The sequence below is a fragment of the Geotrypetes seraphini genome, chromosome 9 (assembly GCF_902459505.1).
Source record: "Geotrypetes seraphini chromosome 9, aGeoSer1.1, whole genome shotgun sequence".
NCBI lineage: Eukaryota > Metazoa > Chordata > Amphibia > Gymnophiona > Dermophiidae > Geotrypetes > Geotrypetes seraphini.
The window spans coordinates 26,111,857-26,133,300 of NC_047092.1; the positions used below are offsets into that span (position 1 = coordinate 26,111,857).

Below are 21,444 nucleotides of genomic sequence, written 5' to 3' on the forward strand. Positions count from 1 at the left end.
GGCAGTGCTCGGTTTGCGAGTCAAAAGTTTGCTGAGTGTTTTGCTCGTCTTGCAAAACACTCGCAAACCGGGTTACTCACAAACCGAGGTTGCACTGTATATTGAACATTAGGCAATAATACTTGGGATACTGGTAAATCTGATTATTTCCAGGCAGATGCCAGGCAAGTCTACATGCTGTCATTATCAAATGTATCCATTTCTGATGTTTCAGAGGCAGGGCATCTGGTCCCTTATTCAATAGGCAGCACTCCATGGTCTTGGGGATCGAAGTACCTAACACTGCTTCAATGAAGGAAATGACTTTATCCCAGTAAATCTGTGCTTTAGTACAATACCACCAAATATGTTCAAAAGTACCCTCTTCTGCACATCCTCTCCAGCATTTATCCAATCCTTTCCCATATATAGCTCGCAATCCTACTGGTGTGTAATACCAACAAAAAAAACATCTTATATCCATTCTCGATCATATTACTATATACTAGACCGATTTAAATCGAATCTTAAATTCAGATGGTCCCCATCCCTATTGTTTTTACCCTTTTTCTATCAACGATGTAGTTCTGCCCTTCCACCCTCCTTCGCAGTACATCTGTGTCTGTTTTGTTTTTATGTATCCCAAATTATTTTAACAATGTACGCCGCTTAGAAAAATGATAAGCGGATTATCAAATTTTAAATAAAACTTGGAAGCTGCTCGTGCCAGGAAAATTAAAGAGGTACAAGGGAAGGGGGGGCGCACACGTGGCAGGGGGGTCGGGAAGGAGTAAGGGGCAGAGAAGTGGGTGGGGGAGGGGTGCCACTCACCCTCACTACACCACTGTGCAAGAGGGAACTTCCCCGGCTAGAATTTTTTAAACCTTAGTGCATAGTTTAAATTATACCCTAGCTATAATGGACAACCAATGTAATTTAGTGTAAAAACGTTTGATTCCTACTTATGCAATCCAAAAATCAGTCTAGTTGTCATATTCGGAATGATTTGTAACTGAATAAGCAAAGTCTCAGAGCAAACAGCCAGAGCGAGATTGCAATAACCGAGCCTTGCCAAAATAAGCAATTGAACAAAATCTCTAAATGTTTTTGGTTGAGAAATATATATATATATATATTTTTTTTTTTATAGCTCTCAGCATTTTAAGAATAAGGAAGGATTTCTGGCTTAGTGGATAGAGCTGCTGCCTCCGCATCCTGAGGTTGTGGATTCAATCCCAGAGCTGCTCCTTGTGACTCTGGGTAAGTCACTTAACCCCATCATTGCCCCAGTTAGATTATGAGCCCACTAGGACAGATGGGGAAAATACTTAAAGAGTACCTGATTTTAAACTTACTGTACACCACCTTGGGTGAATCACTTCACAAAGGGGGTTAATAAGTACATGATATTACATAGTTAATAGATAATCTACTTCAACTCCTAACATTTGAGAACAGTGTCAGGTCAAAAGTGCGCCGGGACAAAGGCACGCCCAGACAATTGAGCGCAGCGTGGAGGCGCGCGCCGCTCAAAATTAATGTTTTCAGGGCTCCAACGGGGGTGTGGGGGGGAACCCCCCACTTTACTTAATAGGGGGGGTGTGGGGGGTTGTAACCCCCCCATTTTACTGAAAACTTCACTTTTTCCCTGTTTTTAGGGAAAAAGTTAAGTTTAAAGTAAAATGGGGAGGGTTACAACCCCCCAAACCCCGGCGCGATGTCTATTAAGTAAAGTGGGGGGGTTCCCCAACAAAACCCCCCATCGGAGCCCCTAAAAACAGTGATTTTGAGCGGCGCACACCTCCGCACTGCGCTCAATTGTCTGGGCGCACCTTTGTCTTTCGCGCCGTTGTCTATGAACCTTTGAGAACATAAGTGCAATGAGAAGCTATTACCCTTATGTGTGCATCTATCTCTATGTATACATACTGACTCTGAGCACAGAGGCAGACACACCCACTGTGGGATATACTATAAAACAACCACTCAGAACTTAGCCCACTTGAAGTCTCCATGAGGCAATACTTGTTTTCATTAGGCATCAGCGCTGACTGTACTGTAGATATGACACTCTGCTGGCAAGATGCCAACAGCCTATAGTATTATGCCTGAGGAAGCCTTAAGCAGCTGTGGTCCTGTAATTTAAAACCTTGGAAAAGTTTGCAGCAGTGCTGGCCCTGCTTCAGTGCACAATGAGCCATAAGCGTAGCCAGTCTAACCGAGGATCCCTGCTCCTACAGCATGGACAGGAGGAATGAAAGACCAACCTGAATGCAGCCAGAAAGGTCCAAGTAGATGAGCTTGCGGCATCCCTTCCCCGTGGCCAGGTACTGTAACCCTTTGTCTGTAAATTTTCTGCAGTAGGCTAAGCTGAGGTACTGCAAGTTTTGGAAGCATCTGTAGAGAAAAATATATACATGCATGTGTAAGTGCGCATATGTACGTCAAAGAGAGAATAAAAGATACTTGCAATATCAAAACAACAGAAAACCAAAGAAAACAAAAAAAGATACCTTTTGTACTGGACTAACAATATATTTTTTGGCAGGCTTTCAAAGGCTAGAAACCTTCTTCCGCAGGCAGTACAGTGAACAGCAACCGCACAACTTTATACAGTAAAATGATAATAATCTTGCAAGTTTATGCACAGCAGAAGATGAGCGGAATTCCTTTGCCCCAGCAAAGCTTAAAACCCGACGTTCTTTTCTTAAAGAAGTTACTCGGAGCGCAGCAGTAGCCAAGCGCTGATAGTGTTTCAGATGAAATGTATCTGGGACATATCCTGCTGGAAGAGGCAGGGGGGTGTTTGGGAGGAGAGCTGCTCCAGGCGCTCAGCATATCCACTGGAAGCAGACGTGTGTTGGCTCTCCTGCCATTGTTTTTACAAGCCGCGTCCTTTGGAAATGAAAAGCAGAACGCTATCAAAAGATGTAAGGCACGCAGAACGCTTAATCATTGTGTTAAGCCTTCCTAGCACTTATGCTGGTCCCTCTATTTCTTTCCTAATTTTCAATTTAAAGAAACCAAAGTGTGTGTGGTGGGGAGGGGGCATGGGGGGGGAGAAGGAGGAAGATTATATTTCACCCACCTCTGGTTTACCATGTTGGTTTTTCGTTATTGTTGTGCTATATCTCAAATCCCTCTCCTTTTGTATCTTAAACTAGTGGGTAGTTACCCAGGCTAATGTTAAAATTAGTATTTTGTTGTTGAGATGATTTTTCGTTCAGCTTAGCTTTTAATTGTTCACCACTTTGATAGATCCTAAATAGTAGTAAAAAAATTCTCAAATAAATAAATTCCACTTAATAATAGGAGGTCTCTTTTATATTCTGATACCAGGATATATCCCACTGCATATCAAAGCAATGGCACTGCATTTGATTCATTTCCCAAGCTTTGCAGAAAGTGTATTTTCTATGCAATTTAAAATCCCCCACCCCCACCCCAAGGTAAACTGAGCAAGTGCTATATGTTAATCAAAGCTCAAAGAAGTCTGTTAATGAAGCCAGCATGAATAATTAGAGCAATGTGATACTTATTCATTAAGAGTAGCTTTATATGTAGTCAGAAAACCTGGATGAAAGCCTAACTCACTAGACTGCTGTACAACTGGCATAACAAACCCTTCTCAGTACAGCTAACGCTGGGCATTTCGAAGATGTCCATGGGCCTCCAGCACAGATCCGGATGGGGCTTGAGTTTGCAGTTTCCACTTGGCATCACCTTATGCCCTCAACTTATACTTGGACATACAACGTCAAGGCACAGTTTTGGAAAGATGGCTCACAAACTATTCTCTTCTCTTTATCCCTTATTTGGTCTTATTATTAGTCTCTGGTGTTTTTTTGTGTGTGTGTTCTTTTTTTAAAATGAATTTAGAATTAAAGGTTGGCACCTTTTTATGGTGCCTTAAATGTCCTTCCTTGCAACTGCTGACACTCCCTCCCCAAGTTCCATTCCCTTCTGACACTGCACAGCTCTCTGTGAGCTGGTTTCCCATGGGACTAGTACAGGAGTTCAGATACTGAGTGGGTTAAATTTACTGGGAGTAAGGTTACCATATGGCTCCAGAAAAAGGAGGACGGATTGAGACATACGGGTTTTACTTCCATTGCTTTCAGCAGAAGTAAAACCTAGATGTCTCAATCCATCCTCCTTTTTCTGGAGCCATATGGTAAGCCTAACTGGGAGCCATATGATGCTAAAGGAAAGAAAGCATATTTTGTGGTTGGTAGTAATGCCACCCAGCGAGGTGAGGGTGGGGGGGAAGTGGCCACCGGAGTCTGTGGCTAGCTGAAGAAGAGGCAGCCTAGGGGTGGCTCAAGTTAGGCTAAATGGGGATTGACTGATTGAGGGGGTGGTTGCCAGTGGGATGACTGGATCTGACTAGCTTGGGGGGGGGGGTAATAAACTGGGGGATATCTGGGAGTGACCAGTTGCTTTACTGTGAGTAAAGTAATAGCTGGTAAGTTGTCTGAGGAAGTGACTGGGGTAGACTGCTTGGCCTGGCAGGGGGTTTGTTGGGTATCGTCCAGCTACCTCAGTTAGGGTGATTTAGTGGCTGAATTGTTGAGAGGGCTACTGGAGAGTAACTGCCTGTATAGAGGTTTGGGGATGGCTAGCCAGCTGGCTGTGGGATGGGAGGTTAGCTTTCTGTGGATGGGGGGGGAGTTGGAATGGCTCCTACATGCAGAAAAAAACTGGTCAAGGCTTGGATAATTGCCCTGTTATTTCCTAAATCTATCTTGCAGCACACTATGCAGTAATGAGCTATCAGTGTCTTATCAAGTGGATTGGATTTAAAAATAACATTAATCTGTTTTCCCATTTTTCTCTTACACAATCCCCCCACACATACAACTTGTCCTTTTTCATTCTCCATTGCCTGATACTACCTCTCAAACAAAGGATAGCATACCTGGTTTTAAGAAAGGTTTGGACAATTTCCTGGAGGAAAAGTCCATAGTCTGTTATTGAGAAAGACATGGAGGAAGCCACTGCTTGCCCTGGATTGGTAGCATGGAATGTTGCTACTCTTTGGGATTCTAGAATCTTGCTAGTCTTTGGGGATTCTGCATTGAATGTTGCTGCTCTTTGGTGTTCCAGAATCTTGCTTACTCTGAGATAATGGAAAGTCCATCCAAAAGCCCAGGCAGTTCTCTAAAAAGACGACAGGTCTGGGTTTTCCCAGACGTCTTAACCCTACCTCAGATGACCTAAGCAGCAAAGATCCATGAAAGTCTAAAGCAACCCAGAAGTAGCCTGAACCCCTTAGCACGCAGTTCTAATGCAAAACTTATACCAGCCTCTCTGTTGGGATTCCTGCCCTGAAAAGCAAAAAAAAAAAAAAAAAAATGGGGGGGGCCTGATATATTCAGACCTGGATTGGCCACCGTGACAATGGGCTACTGGACTTGATGGACCATTGGTCTGACCCATTAAGGCTATTCTTATGTTCTTATAAACTCTACCCATATATGTTGATAATTGTGTGACGTCACTTCCTGGACCCAAACCTAGGAAGTGACATCAGAGGGAGAGCCCACGCAGGTGGGATAGCAGGTTAGAGGTTGCTGTTTGCGCCAGGTACGTTACAGAGGTATGGGTAAGGGAAGCTGCATGCGTGCATGGCGTTGGAAGGAAGGAGCGTGTAGGGGTGGGGGCGGTGAAGAGGGCGGGGGAAGGGTGCCACCACTCTGGGAGCTTCTCACCCTCGCTAGGCCACTGCAGGTAAGGTGACCGTATGGCTCCAGAAAAAGGAGGACGAATTGAGAAATCCGGGTTTTACTTCCATTGCTTTCAATGGAAGTAAAACTCGGATGCCTTAATCTACCTTCTTTTTGCTGGAGCCATGTGATAACCCTAGAAGCAGGTGATATCTGAGTAAGTGGAGTGAAGAGAGAGAGAGAATAATAGATGTCTTTACCTTGATAATATTCGTAGTGTCCCATCGGTTATATCTGTATAAGACAGATTAAGGTAGAGCAGTGCTGAACAGCCCTCTGAAATGACTCTCACTGATTCATCCTAAGTGAGACAAGTGCAAAGAAAAAATTGCTCCTTTGAGTTTGAGACAGGAGGAGGAAACTAAATACATTTTTACAGAAATAGCACTAGAAACATTTTTTTTTTTTAAATTAGCATACCTTTCCTTTTTCTGTGTCAATGTTACCACACGTCTATTCAAATAAAGTGTTGAAAAGTTTTAAAACATCTTCCTAGGCACTTGAGGGGGAAAACACAGGGGAGCCTTAAAAGAGTCTGGGAGCCCCCCATGACACCCCTTAGACCACTCCACCAAATAGATCTATAAAGTGGAGTGTGCGTTGGAAAAGATGTTACTCTTAAGCCTGGGCTTAAAAAACTTTACATTCTGCAGAGTACCGCTATCGGAGATGCGTGGGCAAGTTAATTGGCTAATGCGCTCCGAAACATCAGTTCATGAAATTCACACAAGTTCTATGTGCACGCACAGTGGTATTCGCGTGAGGTCACAGGTTGCATAACACATTACTGCAAGGGGACATTTCACAGGGCGTGGGTGTGCCAAACATTTACACACACAGATTATTGAATACTGTCATTTACCCGCTAAAATGCCACCCTTAGGTGCAGGCATTATGTTTGCCATAGATATGGCATGAGTGGGCACACCTACATTTTTGGTATTTAAATGCAAACTTAGAATTTGCACTCACCCCATAATTCTGTACATGGCACCTTAAGTTGTGCGTGCAAATTGATGCACACAGCCAATTTGCACACACAACTTAATTGTTTAACAAGCCTAATCAGTGTCAATAATTGACGCTAATTGTCACTAATTAGAAGTTACGCGTACAACTTGGTAGACGCACTCTATAAAGTGCTGCGCATCAGTTTTAGTGCATGAATCTGAAAAGGAGAAATGGCCAGAGGAAGAGCATGGGCAGATCGTGGGCATTCCTAAAATTTATGCATACACTTCCCCCTCCCCATTCGCGGTTTCTGCACTCGCGGTTTCACATAATCGTGATTTTTTTCTGGGGAGGGGGAAAATTTAAAAAAACATATTTTTGACCTCCCTGCCGCCTTCCTGGCCTTACCTGGTGGTCTAGCGGGCTTTCGGGGCAGGTGGGGGTGGGTCAGAGCCGGATATTCGCGGTTTTTCGCCATTCGCGGTCCGGCTCTGCCCGTATCCCCCGCGAATAACGAGGGAGAAGTGTATTGTTATAGAATATGCCTGATGCGTACACAAGTTAGGCACAAGTTAGCAGATTTTAGTTAAATAAAATCCGGACCCATAGCCCCGTCCAGTTCCACCCCGTTATGCCATCACGCCCCAGTCCTGCCTGAGCCCCACCCCTTCAACCTGTTCTCATCGGTCGGGAGGGCATCCACGCATGCGTGGCTGCAATGCGACAAATTCACACGCACATGCGCACGTGCACATGACGTCACCACAATGCTTCTGCGCAAGCACGGATGCCATCCCGATGCGGTCCCAAGAAGAAGCTTTTCCAAACCCGGACAACGTGCCAGGATTTGAAAAGCCACCTTCTATAAAGAGAACATGTCCGGGTAAATCCGAACGCCTGATAGCCCTAGGTGCAGGGATTTAGGCCTGGTTTTCCTTGGCCTATACGGGTGCTCCTAAAAGTTATGACATGCGATTCTATAAGGTGCGCTTACCTTTTATAGAATCTCTCTATAAGTGCTGTTCTAATCAGCGCTGATTTTTTTGGGGCACCATTTGGTGACTAACTTTTGGTGCTCATTACAGAACTGCTCTCTCATCCCCTAATTCTATAAAAATTGCTGAACATTGTGCATGCAAATTTAGACAAGTACTCAATTTGTGCATGCAATCTAATTGAATAACAAGCTAATTATCACCAATAATTGACATTTCAACAAGCAATTATTACAAGTTGCATGTGAAAATTTAGGTGCGGGATCCATGCCCACAATTTACACGCAAGTCAAAAAAGGGGCCACAGAAATTAGCAGATTGGGGGTGTTCCATAAAATTACAGTAAACACAGGAGTCAAGAGATGTCACTAGCTCAAGAGTGGGTCAATCAAGAGAAACTTTATTGATAGTTGCAATAGTTGACTCAATACTGACAGTGTTTCAGCAGGAATTGCCTTTATCAAGAGTCAAATATCAATGGTCTTCTGGTTGGTACAATGTTGAAAATTAGCCAATATGAAGGAGCAAAATCAATCTGTGTGGCAGAAAGCTGCTAGTGACTGCGACATCCAACATCAAAATGTGAGTTGATTGAGTCACTCTTTGAAGCCTGGGACCACTACGATCATCTCATCGAACTGGTTCACTCAGTGCCAATCGGTACAGGGGAAAACAGCCATATAGACTAATCCACAAAAACCAGAAAAAATAATAAACGCGCTGTTAATATGTTCTTTCAGGGTCTCACAATCATCCAGTCAAAACGTAAAAATATCACAATAAATTATAAGCACAAAAAATGGAGAAAAACAGACCTCATACACAGACCGTAGGGACTAAAAACTCCAGACATAAATAAACTATGAGTTTCTCATACGTTCATAAACTTTTTCTTTCAAAAAATGCACTTCCAAGCAGGATGATAATTTAAATTTCACTGCAAAAAACTTCAGAACAAAACAGCTACAGCTGAGTATATCACAGTTAAGTTTGAAATTCAATATTTTCACAAAACAAAGAACGTGAAAATGACACATCTAAATTTGTGGCGAAAACCCAGCTTCCTTCTTCAAAATTACCAACAACACAGTGCAGACAGGTAATCAGGAACAGAGGGTGACCCACCAAATACTGAGCCATCACTGGCACACAAAATGGTCTTTTTCAAGGCCAACTATATGAATATGAAAGACAGATGATGCTCATATGTACTTTTTTGGCCAGCAAAGTACATTACTCGATTTACACAGAAAAACGATTAACATGACAACTTTAGCAAACTCAGAAATTTAAGGCCAAGCTAGAATAAAAAGTTGATTCTAAAAGCCAAATGTATCCCTTATAATGTGGTACACAGCCAAATCTATTGGGTCATCAAAGACATTAAAATAAAAGGTCAGAAAGTTGAAAGAATTGCAAAATCACAAGTGGTTCCAGACTTTTGCACATCATTGTACCTGGGCAGTTTAACTTTGTCCTAGGATGCATACAATTGTAAATAATTTCCTTTTAAATCACCTCATACAAATGAATTCTAATATTGTGATAAGCATGACATCATCCATATTGGAAAGTTTTACATGCCATTCAAATGACTCATACTATTAAAAAAACTCATTTTGGCATTAGTCTCCATGATTTGATAAAATCTGTTTCTCTTTAAATGTTAATGCTAGACTAGTAAAAACCAGCCCTTTGAAGATGCTATATTACACATTAAAAAGAAACATAAAACCTTCTGACTCCAAACAGGTCCCCTATCATTAATGCAATGCCATCCTCCTCCAAATTTCAAGTCTTTACAATAAGTACATATTATAGAGAGGGTTATGGTTTTCCTCACTGGCTCCTTCTGAATTTTCTTTTGATATTATTTGGAAATGTTCCAACTTCTGTTAAATACGTATATCAGTGCAGAAAATTAAACAGAGGTACTGTGATAATCTATAGAGGTGAATCTACAGCCTCTTCCTCTTGCTCTAATTTTCTAAACTGCTTTTCAAACACAAGTATAATTTTCTAGTGCACAATGTTAGTCGGTCTTTATAGAATCAGGGACAAAGGACCTAATATTCAACACTATTAATCCAGGAATGCATTGCCAGAGGTTGTGGTAAGAGCGGATAGCGTAGCTGGTTTTAAGAAAAGTTTGGACAAATTCTTGGAGGAAAAGTCCATAGTCTGTTATTTAGAAGGACATGGGGGGGGGGAAGCCACTGCTTGCCCTAGATCAGTAGCATGGAATGTTGCTACTCTTTAGGATTCTAGAATCTTGCTACTCTTTGGGGATTCTGCATGGAATCTTGCTACTCTTTGGGGTTCCGGAATCTTGCCACTCTTTGGGGATTCTGCATGGAATCTTGCTACTCTTTGGGGATTCTGCAAGGAATCTTGCTATTATTTGGGGTTCCGGAATCTTGCTTACTCTGAGATAATGGAATATTGCTACTCTATGGGTTTTTGCCAGGTACTAGTGACCTGGATTGGCCACCGTGAGAATGGACTACTGGTCTGACCCAGTAAGGCTATTCTTATGTTCTTATGTATCAGGTACCACTACTAGGATAAACAACCATCCACAGATTTTCAGTGGCACTTTCTGACTAGTACCACTCAATCTGAGTGGCAACATCTTGACAGATCCATTTCCTTGAAGGTGCAGGGGCAGTCCAGTGGCAATTCTATTTTAAAGTACTCTGTGTGCCACAGGCCCCTAAACCTCTAACCCTCTCAATTTATAATGTAATGTGTGAAATTTTACACCAGATGTGCCAATTTGTTTGCACAAATTATAGAATGGTGTCAGTTACATGCACAAATTGTTTGATTAGTGGCTTGGGGAGAAATCATCAAAGTTCAGTAAAGATTTGCCCTTTACTGCCTCTTGATGCCCTGTGGGATTCAACAACCCTGTGGAGCATGGACCTGGACCTGGGAGTAGGGTTACCAGATTTTATGCTAGTAAAATCCGGACCTATGGCCCCGCCCCAGGCCCTCCCAGTTCCACCCAGCCCCGCCCTGTTCCATTCATGTCACGCCCCATTCCGCCCCAGCCTCACCCCCCAGCCCCACTCCCCTCAAGTGCTCAGAGCCACGTCTGGAGGGCACCTGCGCATGTGCAGGTGTTAAGTGTGGATGTCACAGGACATGTCCGGGTAAATCTGGATGACTGGCGGGTCAGGGGAGTGCATTAATGCCTAACTGCCTACAGATAGGTGAAAGCATTTACAGCAGCCATTGAGAAAGTGCTCATACCTAAAATTAGGTATGTAAATGTGGGCTTAGTTATGTTAGTATTTTAGAACGGCAATTGCGCAGAAACCATAGAGGAAAAGACCACTTACATTTACACCTTGGCACTCAGACAAGTTTAAGTCTTGTAGGTTTCTGCACACACCTAAAAGAAAAATCAGTTTTGTCAGTGAATCTGTAGATGGTGTTGCAAGTTCTTGTTCACAGTAACACACACACACACACATATATTGCTGACAGTATTCAATGTGCCAGTCAAGATGCCTTACCCTCCCGCCAAAGCAGTACAGGGCTTTAACTTCAAAATCCTGCAGACACTGACAAGGCGATTTTATAAACTTTACTAGTCTTATAGCCCGTTACATTAACGGGTGCTAGAATATATGTGTGTGTGTCTGTCTTTATTTTTTTTTCTCTCTCCTTAGTCGCTTTCTGTATTTCTGTCTATCATTTTTTTTTTTTCCTTGGCTATCCACTACCACCCCTTGCCTGCTCCCCCTGTCCATTCTCCCTTCCTTTTACCTCCCCTGTGTCCTCCACCACCCCATCACTGCTCACCTTATCCAGCAGAAGCCCTTCTTCCTTTGTTTTACCTCCCCCTGTCCATCATCACCTCCTTCCTGCTCCCCCTGTCCAGCAGTAGGCCTGTCTTCATTTTTCTGACCCCCCTCCCTGTTCATCAGCACCTCTTCCCTTGTCCATCAACCCCTTTTCTGCCCCTCCATTTCCCTCCCACTCCACTTCCCTGTGCAGTATTTTCTTCCCCCAATACCTTCCTCCTGAACTCCATGTTAAAATGCTTTCCGGGTTTGGCTGCTGCGGCCTGCAGCCACCGACAGCCACCGCGGCCAGCAGCCGCCACGGCCGACATCCTACTCAGGCCGCCGCGGTCGACATCCGCCTGGGGGGGGAGGAAGAGAGAGAACGGAGAGAGTACGGTGCGCAAGAGAACGACGGCGGCGGGGACGGCCAATTTACAGGAAGGGAGCTGCGTCTTTCAACAGGGAGCAGGCCAGACCGTAAGCCGCGCATGCGCACTTCCTATGGGTCGCTACAGCTCACGGAAAACCGGCACATGCATAGGAAGTGCGCATGCGCGGCCTAGCGTTTTATTATATTAGATTCTGCGTGTAATCCCTCTTTTACCCAGCAGCTAGCAAGGGGCAGACAAAGTTTTTGTTTTGTTATAGGGCCATGGGCCGGGACCCACTTTACGCTGGCAGGCCACAGCAAGCACTCTCCACGCTGTCTCTCATGCCTCCAAGAAATGCAGTCCATACCAAAGGGTTTAAAATTTCAACAGAACTTTACTCTTCCAGAACAGGAAAAGACACTTGCATGAACAAAGCCCAGTTTTTCTAACAATCCAACTTTGTACAGTCACTCCATTGCTTATTCCTAGGATAAGCAGCATAAAATCTGTTTTACTACTTGGGATCTAGCTAGGTACTTGAGACCTGGGTTGGCCACTGTTGGAATCAGGATACCGGGCTTGATGAACCTTCGGTCTGTCCCAGTATGGCAATTCTTATTTGATCCAAAGTTGGTTGGATAGGCTGGAGTGAGCTTGAACAGCCTGATAAGCGAGAGTGTGTTTGTGATATTTCTTACTTTTACAACCCTTGACCGAAGGAAACGTAATCAGAGCATGTGATTTTCTACTATTCTGCTGCGACAAAATATCAAATCTGTCAACAAGAGATCGTGGGGCAAGTCCGAAGGCTACTTTATAACATAAACATCCCAATTTAAAAATTACCCTGGGTCTATGTCAGAGATGGTACAACGATTTTCCTTGTACTCTGTGGTATAATCATGAATGTTAGACCCTACACGGGCCGTGTTTCGGCAGAAGACTGCCTTCCTCAGGGGTCCTGTTCAATGACCATAGACCTAGGGCTCCTTTTACCAAGCTGTGGTAGCATTTTTAGCGCGCACTAAACCCCGTGCTAAGCGGAAAAACTAATGCCAGCTCAATGGAGGTGTTAGCGTATGGCGCGCGTGCTAAAAACGCAAGCGCAGCTTAGTAATAGGAGCCCCTAGAATACTATAAAACAATAATAATAATAATAACAGCTTATATACCGCAATACCGTGAAGTTCTATGCGGTTTACAAAAGATTAAGCAAAGGTACAAATTGACTGACTTCAAGAGGGGAAGAAGAAAGAGAAGTAATTAGACAGGAAATTCATTGTTGAGGAGAAAAGTGATCAAGAGGACAGTAGGTCGCTATTGAGAGGAAAGAGATAAGTGGATCAGTTGTCAAGATGTTTTAGGAACAGGTGTGTTTTTAGACGTTTCCTAAATACCTCATAAGTAGAGGGCGAAAGTAATTGTTCTGTCCTGAACACAAATCGCGCTTGACAACCCTTGGTTGAAACCGTTAGCAGCACTTAGCAGTTGTCAAGAGTTGAGAATAATAAACATTTGCACCAGAAGAAACCTGGGTGTTCAGGAACTTTTTGTTCCACCTTTGTGTCTTTGGCTTCATCTCGTTTTCCTTGGGACATTGGTCCTTTTCTCCCCTTGATTGTTGTTTGATCTTGTACCTGTAGAATGACAATCTGTTTCTAGCTATGCAATAATTAATCAGTTACTTAAGCAGAATTCCCAACCCTCTTATTATGATAAAGTCCTCATTTTTCTGACTCCCTCCTAAGCTTTCCTGCCTTTAGCCTGTCACGGGAGATTAAGATATCTCTCTCACACTTCATTTTTCTCTCCCCAGACTTCTGTCTCAGAAGCTTTCAAACACTGGTATGCCTGATTAAGGGATGCTGTTTCTCCTTTATATGAATCAGTTAAAAATGGACCGCAGTAGAGCGCAGTGTGTTAGGTTTCCTGAATCCAGTAAAAGTGTCCGGGGCAACCATATTCCCCATGAAGATTAAGGGGGAAATTTTTAAGAACAGCCAATAACTCGTACACAGATCTCAAATTTGTAAGTTTTATATGGAGGGAATATAATTTTGCATGAACAAAATCACATAACTTAAGAAGCTGTGTCCAATCCATATAAAATCATACTTACTTTGTATGATGGAACTCTTCCTTTGATTCTTATTATACGTGTTATTGGGGTTTTTTTGTTTTATATTATTGGGAGATAAGTTATGTCCTTTAATATTATGTATGTTTATTGTGAGATGCTTAAGCGGATTATAAATATTTTAAATAAATGAAGGATGCTTGAGGTCAAAATTCCAAATGAATTAAAAACTCTGACCGCTGCTGGCTGAATATTTAACCCTACGTGACTAAAGGAGGATTATCATTCAGATCAATTCTTCATTTAGGGGTCCTTTTACAAAGGTGTGGTAGCGGTTTAACGCGTGGAATACCACGCGTTAAACCGCCCGCCGCGCTAGCACCTAACGCCTCCATTGACGAGGCGTTAAGATTTTAGGCTGCCGCGGGGGTTAGCGCGTGATGAAATGTCCGACGCGCTAACCCCCCCGTAGCGTGCCTTGATAAAAGGAGCCCTTAGTTTGAAGCTCACAGAGGGGAGTTACTAACCTGCTTTAAGTGAATAACGCATGTTTGCTTCTTAATCTCCCCCTCTCCCCTTTAATCAGACTGCGCTAGAGATTTTTAGCGAGAGACAGCGAGGTAAGTGCTCAGACGCTCACAGGAATTCTATGAGCATTGGAGCATTTACCGCAACGGCCCACGCTAAAAACCTCTAGCACAGCTTGATGAAAGGGACTGAATGTGTGTTAATCAGCAAAATTGTGTGTTACTTTATTGCAACATATGTGAGAGTCGCCATGAGCCACATAATAATGAGATGCAAAGCATGCTGTGTATGCAAAGCACCACATTATGCAGTTCAAATTATGCAGCCTGCATCAAACATTGAACACTGTTATTATTTGTGGAAAAATGGGGGCCATTAACATGCAAGCCGATGATACCAAGGAGGTTTTCTTAAAGGAGCCATTGAGAGAGTTTTGCAAACCTTCCCCCCCCCATCAAACCCTCCCATCCCTCAAACACATCCTCAGATCCCTACCCCTAACAAGAATTCTCTGGGTTTGCCCTCACAGCTCCTATCCCCCATTCCCCCCCGGACTATCTCAAAAATCCCCGCTGGCCTAGGACTCATGGGTCATGTGTTATATATCTTATTTTATTTACCATAAATACTCAAATATAAACTGATATTTTGGGGCCAAAAAATGGCCCCCAAATGGGGGTGTTGGTTTATATTAGAGTCCACTCCAGCTCTGCATCGCCCCTCCCCCCTTCCTGGACTCATTGCGGGCCTGGGCACAAACACTGAATATCTAAGTCTGTTGGACTAAGATTTTTTTTTTTTTTTAAATAATATCTTTATTCATTTTTAAATCAAATAACAAGTGCACAAAAATGTATCATAAATTAATTCCAATACATAAATTAATTCCAATTTATGTAATATCTAACACATAAAATCTAATAGTATAAAAATCTCCACCCGCCCATCCTTCATCAAATTCTCAAACAGAAAACATTAATTATATTATGTAATATATTATAAACATAGCTTTTTAAATTTCACCCCAAATCCACCCTCCCCCTTGAGTGTGCTAGATAAATCTAGAAAAGAAAAGAGTTGATGCCTATTCATCACAATACTTTTCCAATGGCCCCCAAATCTTTGCAAAGTTATTATAGTTCCCTTTTTGTAACGCTATTGCTCTTTCCATCTTAAAAATAGGGCATAACAAATTCCACCAGAATGTGTAATTAAGATTTTTTGTAATTTTTCCAATTATTGAATGGCAACCCCTGTCGTAATTAATAAAAGTTTGTTGTTATATGACGATATTTGACTTTTTTTCCTCATAGCCATTCCAAATAAAACAGGATCATAGGAAAGCGCAACATGGTTTTCCAATAAAGAATTTACTTGAGTCTGTTGGACTAAGATTTTGTCATTGGAACTTATGTGAGTCCTGAGCTCCCGGCCAATATTCAGGCATGGAAGGATGGGAGAGACAACGGAGAGGCTGCCACCTATGCAAATAACTCACAGAATACTATCATTTATGCATGGCCCTGCTGCATTTAGATGACTCTCGTTAGGATTTTTAAAGCACCTGGAAAATCTCGACCTCTAGACCTGCCCCAGGTCTGCCCAGTTCCACCCATCCCCGCCCTGTCACACCCTGGTCCTCCCCCAATCCCGCCCTGGTCCTGCCCCAGCCCCGCTGCCTGCTCTCATCGGGCAGGACATCCGCACATGCATCACAATGACATCACATGCATGTGCGCGATGTCATCGCATCATATCCGTGCATGCACAGATGCTCTATTGCACGAAGGAGCACTTTTCAAAACCCGGACAAAGTGCAGGGTTTTGAAAAGCCGTCCAGATCCCCGGACATGTCCTCAAAAGCAGGACATGTCTGGGGAAATCTGGACCTCTGGTAACCCTAACCATAGTTATACCAAGTCTATGGCCATTGCATACATGTAGATGCACCAAATCCGGCTTACAACAGTGTTCCATAAAGGAATCCAGGCACACTGGACCATTATACGATTTATGGCATATGGTTTATTGTTTCTTGATTTACTGCAGTTTTCCAACACATGGATCAATGCAGCGTACAAACTCTAATTAAAATTTAGGAAAGGAACTCCATAAAATAACTGGAAATTAAAACCATTTAAACACACAAAAGTAAAATAAGATGGAATTAAAAATAAATGTGCTTATCCTACTTTCTCCAGGCATCAACTGGAGATAAATTGGGGAAGGCAAAATTGGGATGTATGTTAGGACCGAATAAGATTGAAAGTCCTTTCATAGAAAAGCATCTTCACCAAAGTCTTAAATTTAGAAAAGTTGGCTTCTAAATGAATATAAGGGGGGGAGAATCATTCCAGGATTTGGGGGCTATAAAAAGAAAGCAGAGCTCTTGTTAGATTCATAATGAGCCTGGCATGGTCCTGGGAGCACCGATCAGTTTGCATTGAAGGAACGTAGTTTTTGTGTCGGGGTATAGGGAAGTGGTCTTCAATAATTTTTAAGCTGGGCTCATTTTGGTTTCTAATGAGCTGAAGAAGAGTCACCAAATATCTTCCCATGTGGGGTCATGACCTCTACTTCCACCAGCATACCTTCAAACTTCATTGGGGGGTTTCTTCAAGGTTGTGAGCATTTCCAGCGCATTCTCTTTTGTCTATTGAGAAATACCTTGGCCTTCTAGCATGCAGATCTTCTCCCCATCCAGTTTTCCCTTTCTGTTCCGAGCTAGGTAGAGAAGCAGAGGATCAGAAGAAAAAGACAATGGGAGCCACCCCAGGGCTGCCATTGCACTGAGGAACACTGGTTCGGGGAATAATTAATGTTGAGAGATGTGGATGGGGGGGGGGGGGTGAACAGGCTTTCACCATGTGGTATTACAAGACCCACTTATAGATATTTCCCCTTTATTTTATTTATTATTTGTTAAGATTTATTTACTGCCTTTTTGAAGGATTTCACTCAAGGTATTGTACAGCAAGAATTTACAGCAGTAAAAATATTGAAATTACAATCTAAGCTAATTCACAATGTTGACACAATACATGGTAAAACATTTTAATAGACAGTATAGAGTGTAAACAAAGATTGAGCATACAGATAGATAAGATAGACTAGGAGCAGTATGAAAATAAGGGGACTAATTTAAAGAAATTGCACATAAGGTCAGAATGGTGCTTGAGATTTCTCAGCTAGATAGGAGTGGATAAACATGTGTGTGTCTGTCTGTCTGATGGTGTGTCTGTGTGTGTCTAGCCTGGTTGAAGAGCCAAGCTTTCACCTGCTTCCTGAGGTACAGAGAGTCGCCTTGTGTTAAGCGAAGCCTTTCAAGGAGTGCATTCATAAGAACATAAGAATAGCCTTAGTGGGTCAAAGCAATAGTCCATCAAGCCCAGTAGCCCATTCTCATGGTGGCCAATCCAGATCACTTAGTACCTGGCCAAAACTCAAGGTGTAGCAATATTCCATGCTACTGATCCAGGGCAAGCAGTGACTTCCCCCATGTCTTTCTCAATAACAGACTATGGACTTTTCCTCCAGGAACTTGTCCAAACCTTTCTTAAAACCAGCTACACTATCCGCTCTGTACTTGGAAATGACTTGCTAGATGTAGTCAAAAGTAATAGCCAACACTGTGAGGAGACAGTAACTAGTGAGCAAGAGTACCCCACTTTTGCTGTCGGTAATTTTCTCCTTTAACAAGAGACAAAATTTGTAATAAATAACAACACCTTACAAAAAATGTTTGGCTCGGAGATGTATTCTTAATTTTTATCTTCTCTTCCAATCCAGGGACTCCTTATACCTCAGCTGTACCTCATCATTTCAAAACCACAGCAGCCAAGGCCATCTGGACTCAGGGTTCAAATATTTCTAGCGCTCCAGCTATCACCCCAAATAACCAGGGCCAGCTGGATGTCAGGATGCAAGTGGTCACCCTCCTAGTGCTACTTCTCTTTTGTAAGGCTGCAGAATTTAGGAAGGCAAAAAATGGAAGGTCCAGAAACAGGGCAGAGAACGGTAAAGCTGGTCGCCTACGGAAAGGCTCCAGTACTGTCAAGCGTTACGCCCCAGGTCTCCCGTGTGATGTGTACAACTATCTTCAGGAAAAATACTTAGACTGCCAGGAGAGAAAACTGACATCGGCTCTTTCTGATTGGCCTGAGGATTTAATACACATGCTACTAGCAAGAAACAGGATCCATAAGCTGGAGAATAACATGTTTTCCAAATTCCGAAAACTCAAAAGCCTGGACCTGCAACAGAACGACATATCAAAAATCGAGGACCAGGCCTTTTTCGGCTTAAATAAACTTACGACGCTACTGCTGCAGCACAACCGAATTAAAATGTTGTCTGAGGAGGTTTTTATTTATCTGCCACGTCTAAATTATTTGCGCCTTTATGACAACCCTTGGCACTGCGGCTGCGAGATAGAGACTCTGGTAACGATGCTGCACGTTCCAAGGAACAGGAATCTGGGAAACTACGCCAAGTGTGAGAGCCCGCCACATTTCAAGGGCCAAAAGTTGAAGGTGATAAGATCAGAACTGTTATGTCCATTAGAAGAAGACACACAACCCTATCAACAAATGGCACTGAGCCCACCAGTTGTTAAACCAATCGTGGACTCATCAGTCTGCCACATTTACATGTTCCCTATACTAACACTGGATTGCAGAAAAAAAGGTTTGTATTAGTATTACCAATACAGTGATTTACACCCCCCTCCCCCCGTCCCTTTATAAAAGCGCAGTGCAGTTTCTAACACCGCCCGCGGCGGTATTAGCACTGATGCTCATAGACCGCCCCCCCCTCCTTTACAAAGTCACGCTTGCGTTTTTAGCACCAGCCACAACAGTAACAGCTCGGATGCTCGTAGGAATTCTATGAGCGTTGGAGCTGTTACCATGGCAGTCGGAGCTATAAACGCTTGCGCAGCTTTGTAAAGGAGGGGGAGAATTCCTATGAGCGTCTGAGCTGTTAACGCCACAGCCAGTGATAAAAAACACGTTACGCTTTTGTAAAAGGGAGGGGTTAGTTCCCTATAAGTGAGCTGAGAATTAAGTACTATTATCAACTAGCTCTTTGTTATTGGAACACATCAAGATCCCCTTTCAAGCCCTAGAAGTCCTAAAAGACGCCTGTTTTATAAATGCAACATAGGGGTCCCAGGACCAGTTGCCCACAAATGCCAGCAAACACATTTATTCTTGCTCCAAAGTCAATGTAAATGTATGTATGTATTATAAATGTGCATTTTTTTTATTTGTATGTATTTTATGAAATATGAATATCATTGTCCCTCTGCCATTCTACCATCTAAACTACAACCTTAGGAACACACATACTGTACATGGGACATATATATAAGCATATATCACCACAAAAAAATGGAAACGTGAAGTTAAAAAAATGTAATCCTTATCAAAATAAATTCCACCTGTGCAAAAAGACGTAAATACTTAAACTTAATAAATAATATGTTAAATTATTATCTTTACATAAAATGTAAAGTCATAGATAAATAAATTAATCTTAACAAAGGAAAAAGCCTCAGTCACGGCGTGGGACCCACTTGTCCTCACAAACCTTATCAGTGCCTCCTCGTAGTCAAGGGGGACTTGCTCGGAGCCGAGGCCTTCGAGGCCGAGGTCGAAACCGGGGTCGAGGTCTTGTCAGCTGGCTGATCCATGCCCCCGAAGATCTCAGCAATCTTGGCCTGCCGCCATCGAAGAGCCCGAGGCTGAAGAGTGGCACAACGCGGGCAGGAGTCGGTAGGGTGGTCAAAACCCAAACAGAGGATACACCAACAGTGTATCGAGATCACCCGACCGCACTGCAAGCACTTTTTAAACCCGGTAACAGGCCGGGAAATAGGTAGAAAAAATGGCTGCGGCCGCACGAGGCCAAGCAGCCAGGCAAAAATCAGGTTCCCCCGGCAAAAACGGTCGAAGGAAAAAAAATCAAACAAGGACTGTAGACATGCTGCACAGCGACTACGATCGAAGCAAAACAACAAACGAAGCCACGGTGCAAGAAGGCACTTAGGATCAAACGCAGAGAAGAGAGACAGGGCTTTCTGGCTCTGTGGAAAACTAAGAACTGAGGCCACGTTGAGGAGATGCGCCCCCTAGCTGAGTGGGAAGGCACACGCGCATGCGCAGTGCAGCACTAGCAAACTTTAAGATCTTCAAGCTGTCCGCGACTGGGCTCCGTGGATGACGTCACCCACATGTAGAGAATATGTTGCCTGCTTGTCCTGGGATAATGGTCCATCCAGTCTGCCCATCCACAGTAACCATTATCTCTTCCTCCCGCTATCCCACATTTTCTTGAATTCAGACACAGTCTTTCTCTTCACTACCTCCACCGGGAGACACATCTGCCACCCTTTCTGTAAAAAAGTATTTCCTTACATTACTTCTGAGCCTATCACCTCTTAACTTCATCCTATGCCCCTTCATTCCAGAGCTTCCTTTCAAATGAAAGAGACTCGACTCGTGCGCATTTACGCCACATAGGTATTTAAACATCTTTATCATATCTCCCCTCTCCCGCCTTTCCTCCAAAGTACAGATTGAGATCTTTAAGTTTGTCACCATATGCCTTATTATTTATTATATATATATATATATATATATATAAGCACATGCCATCTTATTGCCATGCGTATTTACATTTGCATAAACCACCGCTCAATTATACAAAGGTCCTTTCCGTGTGTAAAACTGGAAGTAAACAGAATGTTAGGAATTATCAGGAGAGGAATGCCGAACAAAACTGAGAATATCATAATGCCTTTGTATCACTCCACGGTGCAAACGCTCCTGATTACTGTGTGCAATTTTGGTCATTGCAACTCAAAAAAAAATATAGCAGAATTAGAAAAGGTACAGAGAAGGGTGATGAAAATGATAAAAAGGATAGGTTGACTTCCATATAGGGAAAGGCTAAAGAGGCTAGGGCTCTTCAGCTTGGAGAAGAGATGGCTAAGGGGAAATATGATAGAAGTCTATAAAATAC

General features: G+C 43.0%; 2 protein-coding genes across 4 annotated transcripts in view; one reads left to right on the top strand and one right to left on the bottom strand.

The window, feature by feature from the left end:
• The window catches only part of FBXL13 (F-box and leucine rich repeat protein 13), a 163,640-nt gene that overhangs the window by 80,923 nt on the left and 61,273 nt on the right, over positions 1-21,444 (bottom strand). For both annotated transcript variants that reach the window (XM_033959618.1, XM_033959619.1), the window contains exons 10-12: positions 10,996-11,048; positions 5,906-6,006; positions 2,247-2,376 (exon numbers count right to left, since the gene is read on the bottom strand). In XM_033959618.1, the coding sequence (XP_033815509.1) occupies positions 2,247-2,376; positions 5,906-6,006; positions 10,996-11,048 (284 nt within the window). The remainder of the gene's footprint in view (positions 1-2,246; positions 2,377-5,905; positions 6,007-10,995; positions 11,049-21,444) is intronic.
• Positions 2,018-21,444, top strand: part of LRRC17 (leucine rich repeat containing 17) — a 35,911-nt gene continuing 16,484 nt past the window's right edge. Inside the window, exons 1-2 of one of the 2 annotated variants that reach the window (XM_033959623.1) lie at positions 2,018-2,306; positions 18,211-19,107. In XM_033959623.1, coding sequence (XP_033815514.1) covers positions 18,342-19,107 — 766 coding nt within the window. In that variant the 5' untranslated portion in view covers positions 2,018-2,306; positions 18,211-18,341. Of the gene's footprint in view, positions 2,307-2,826; positions 2,910-18,210; positions 19,108-21,444 lie in introns of those variants that run through there. The other variant, XM_033959624.1, reaches the window with a different exon arrangement.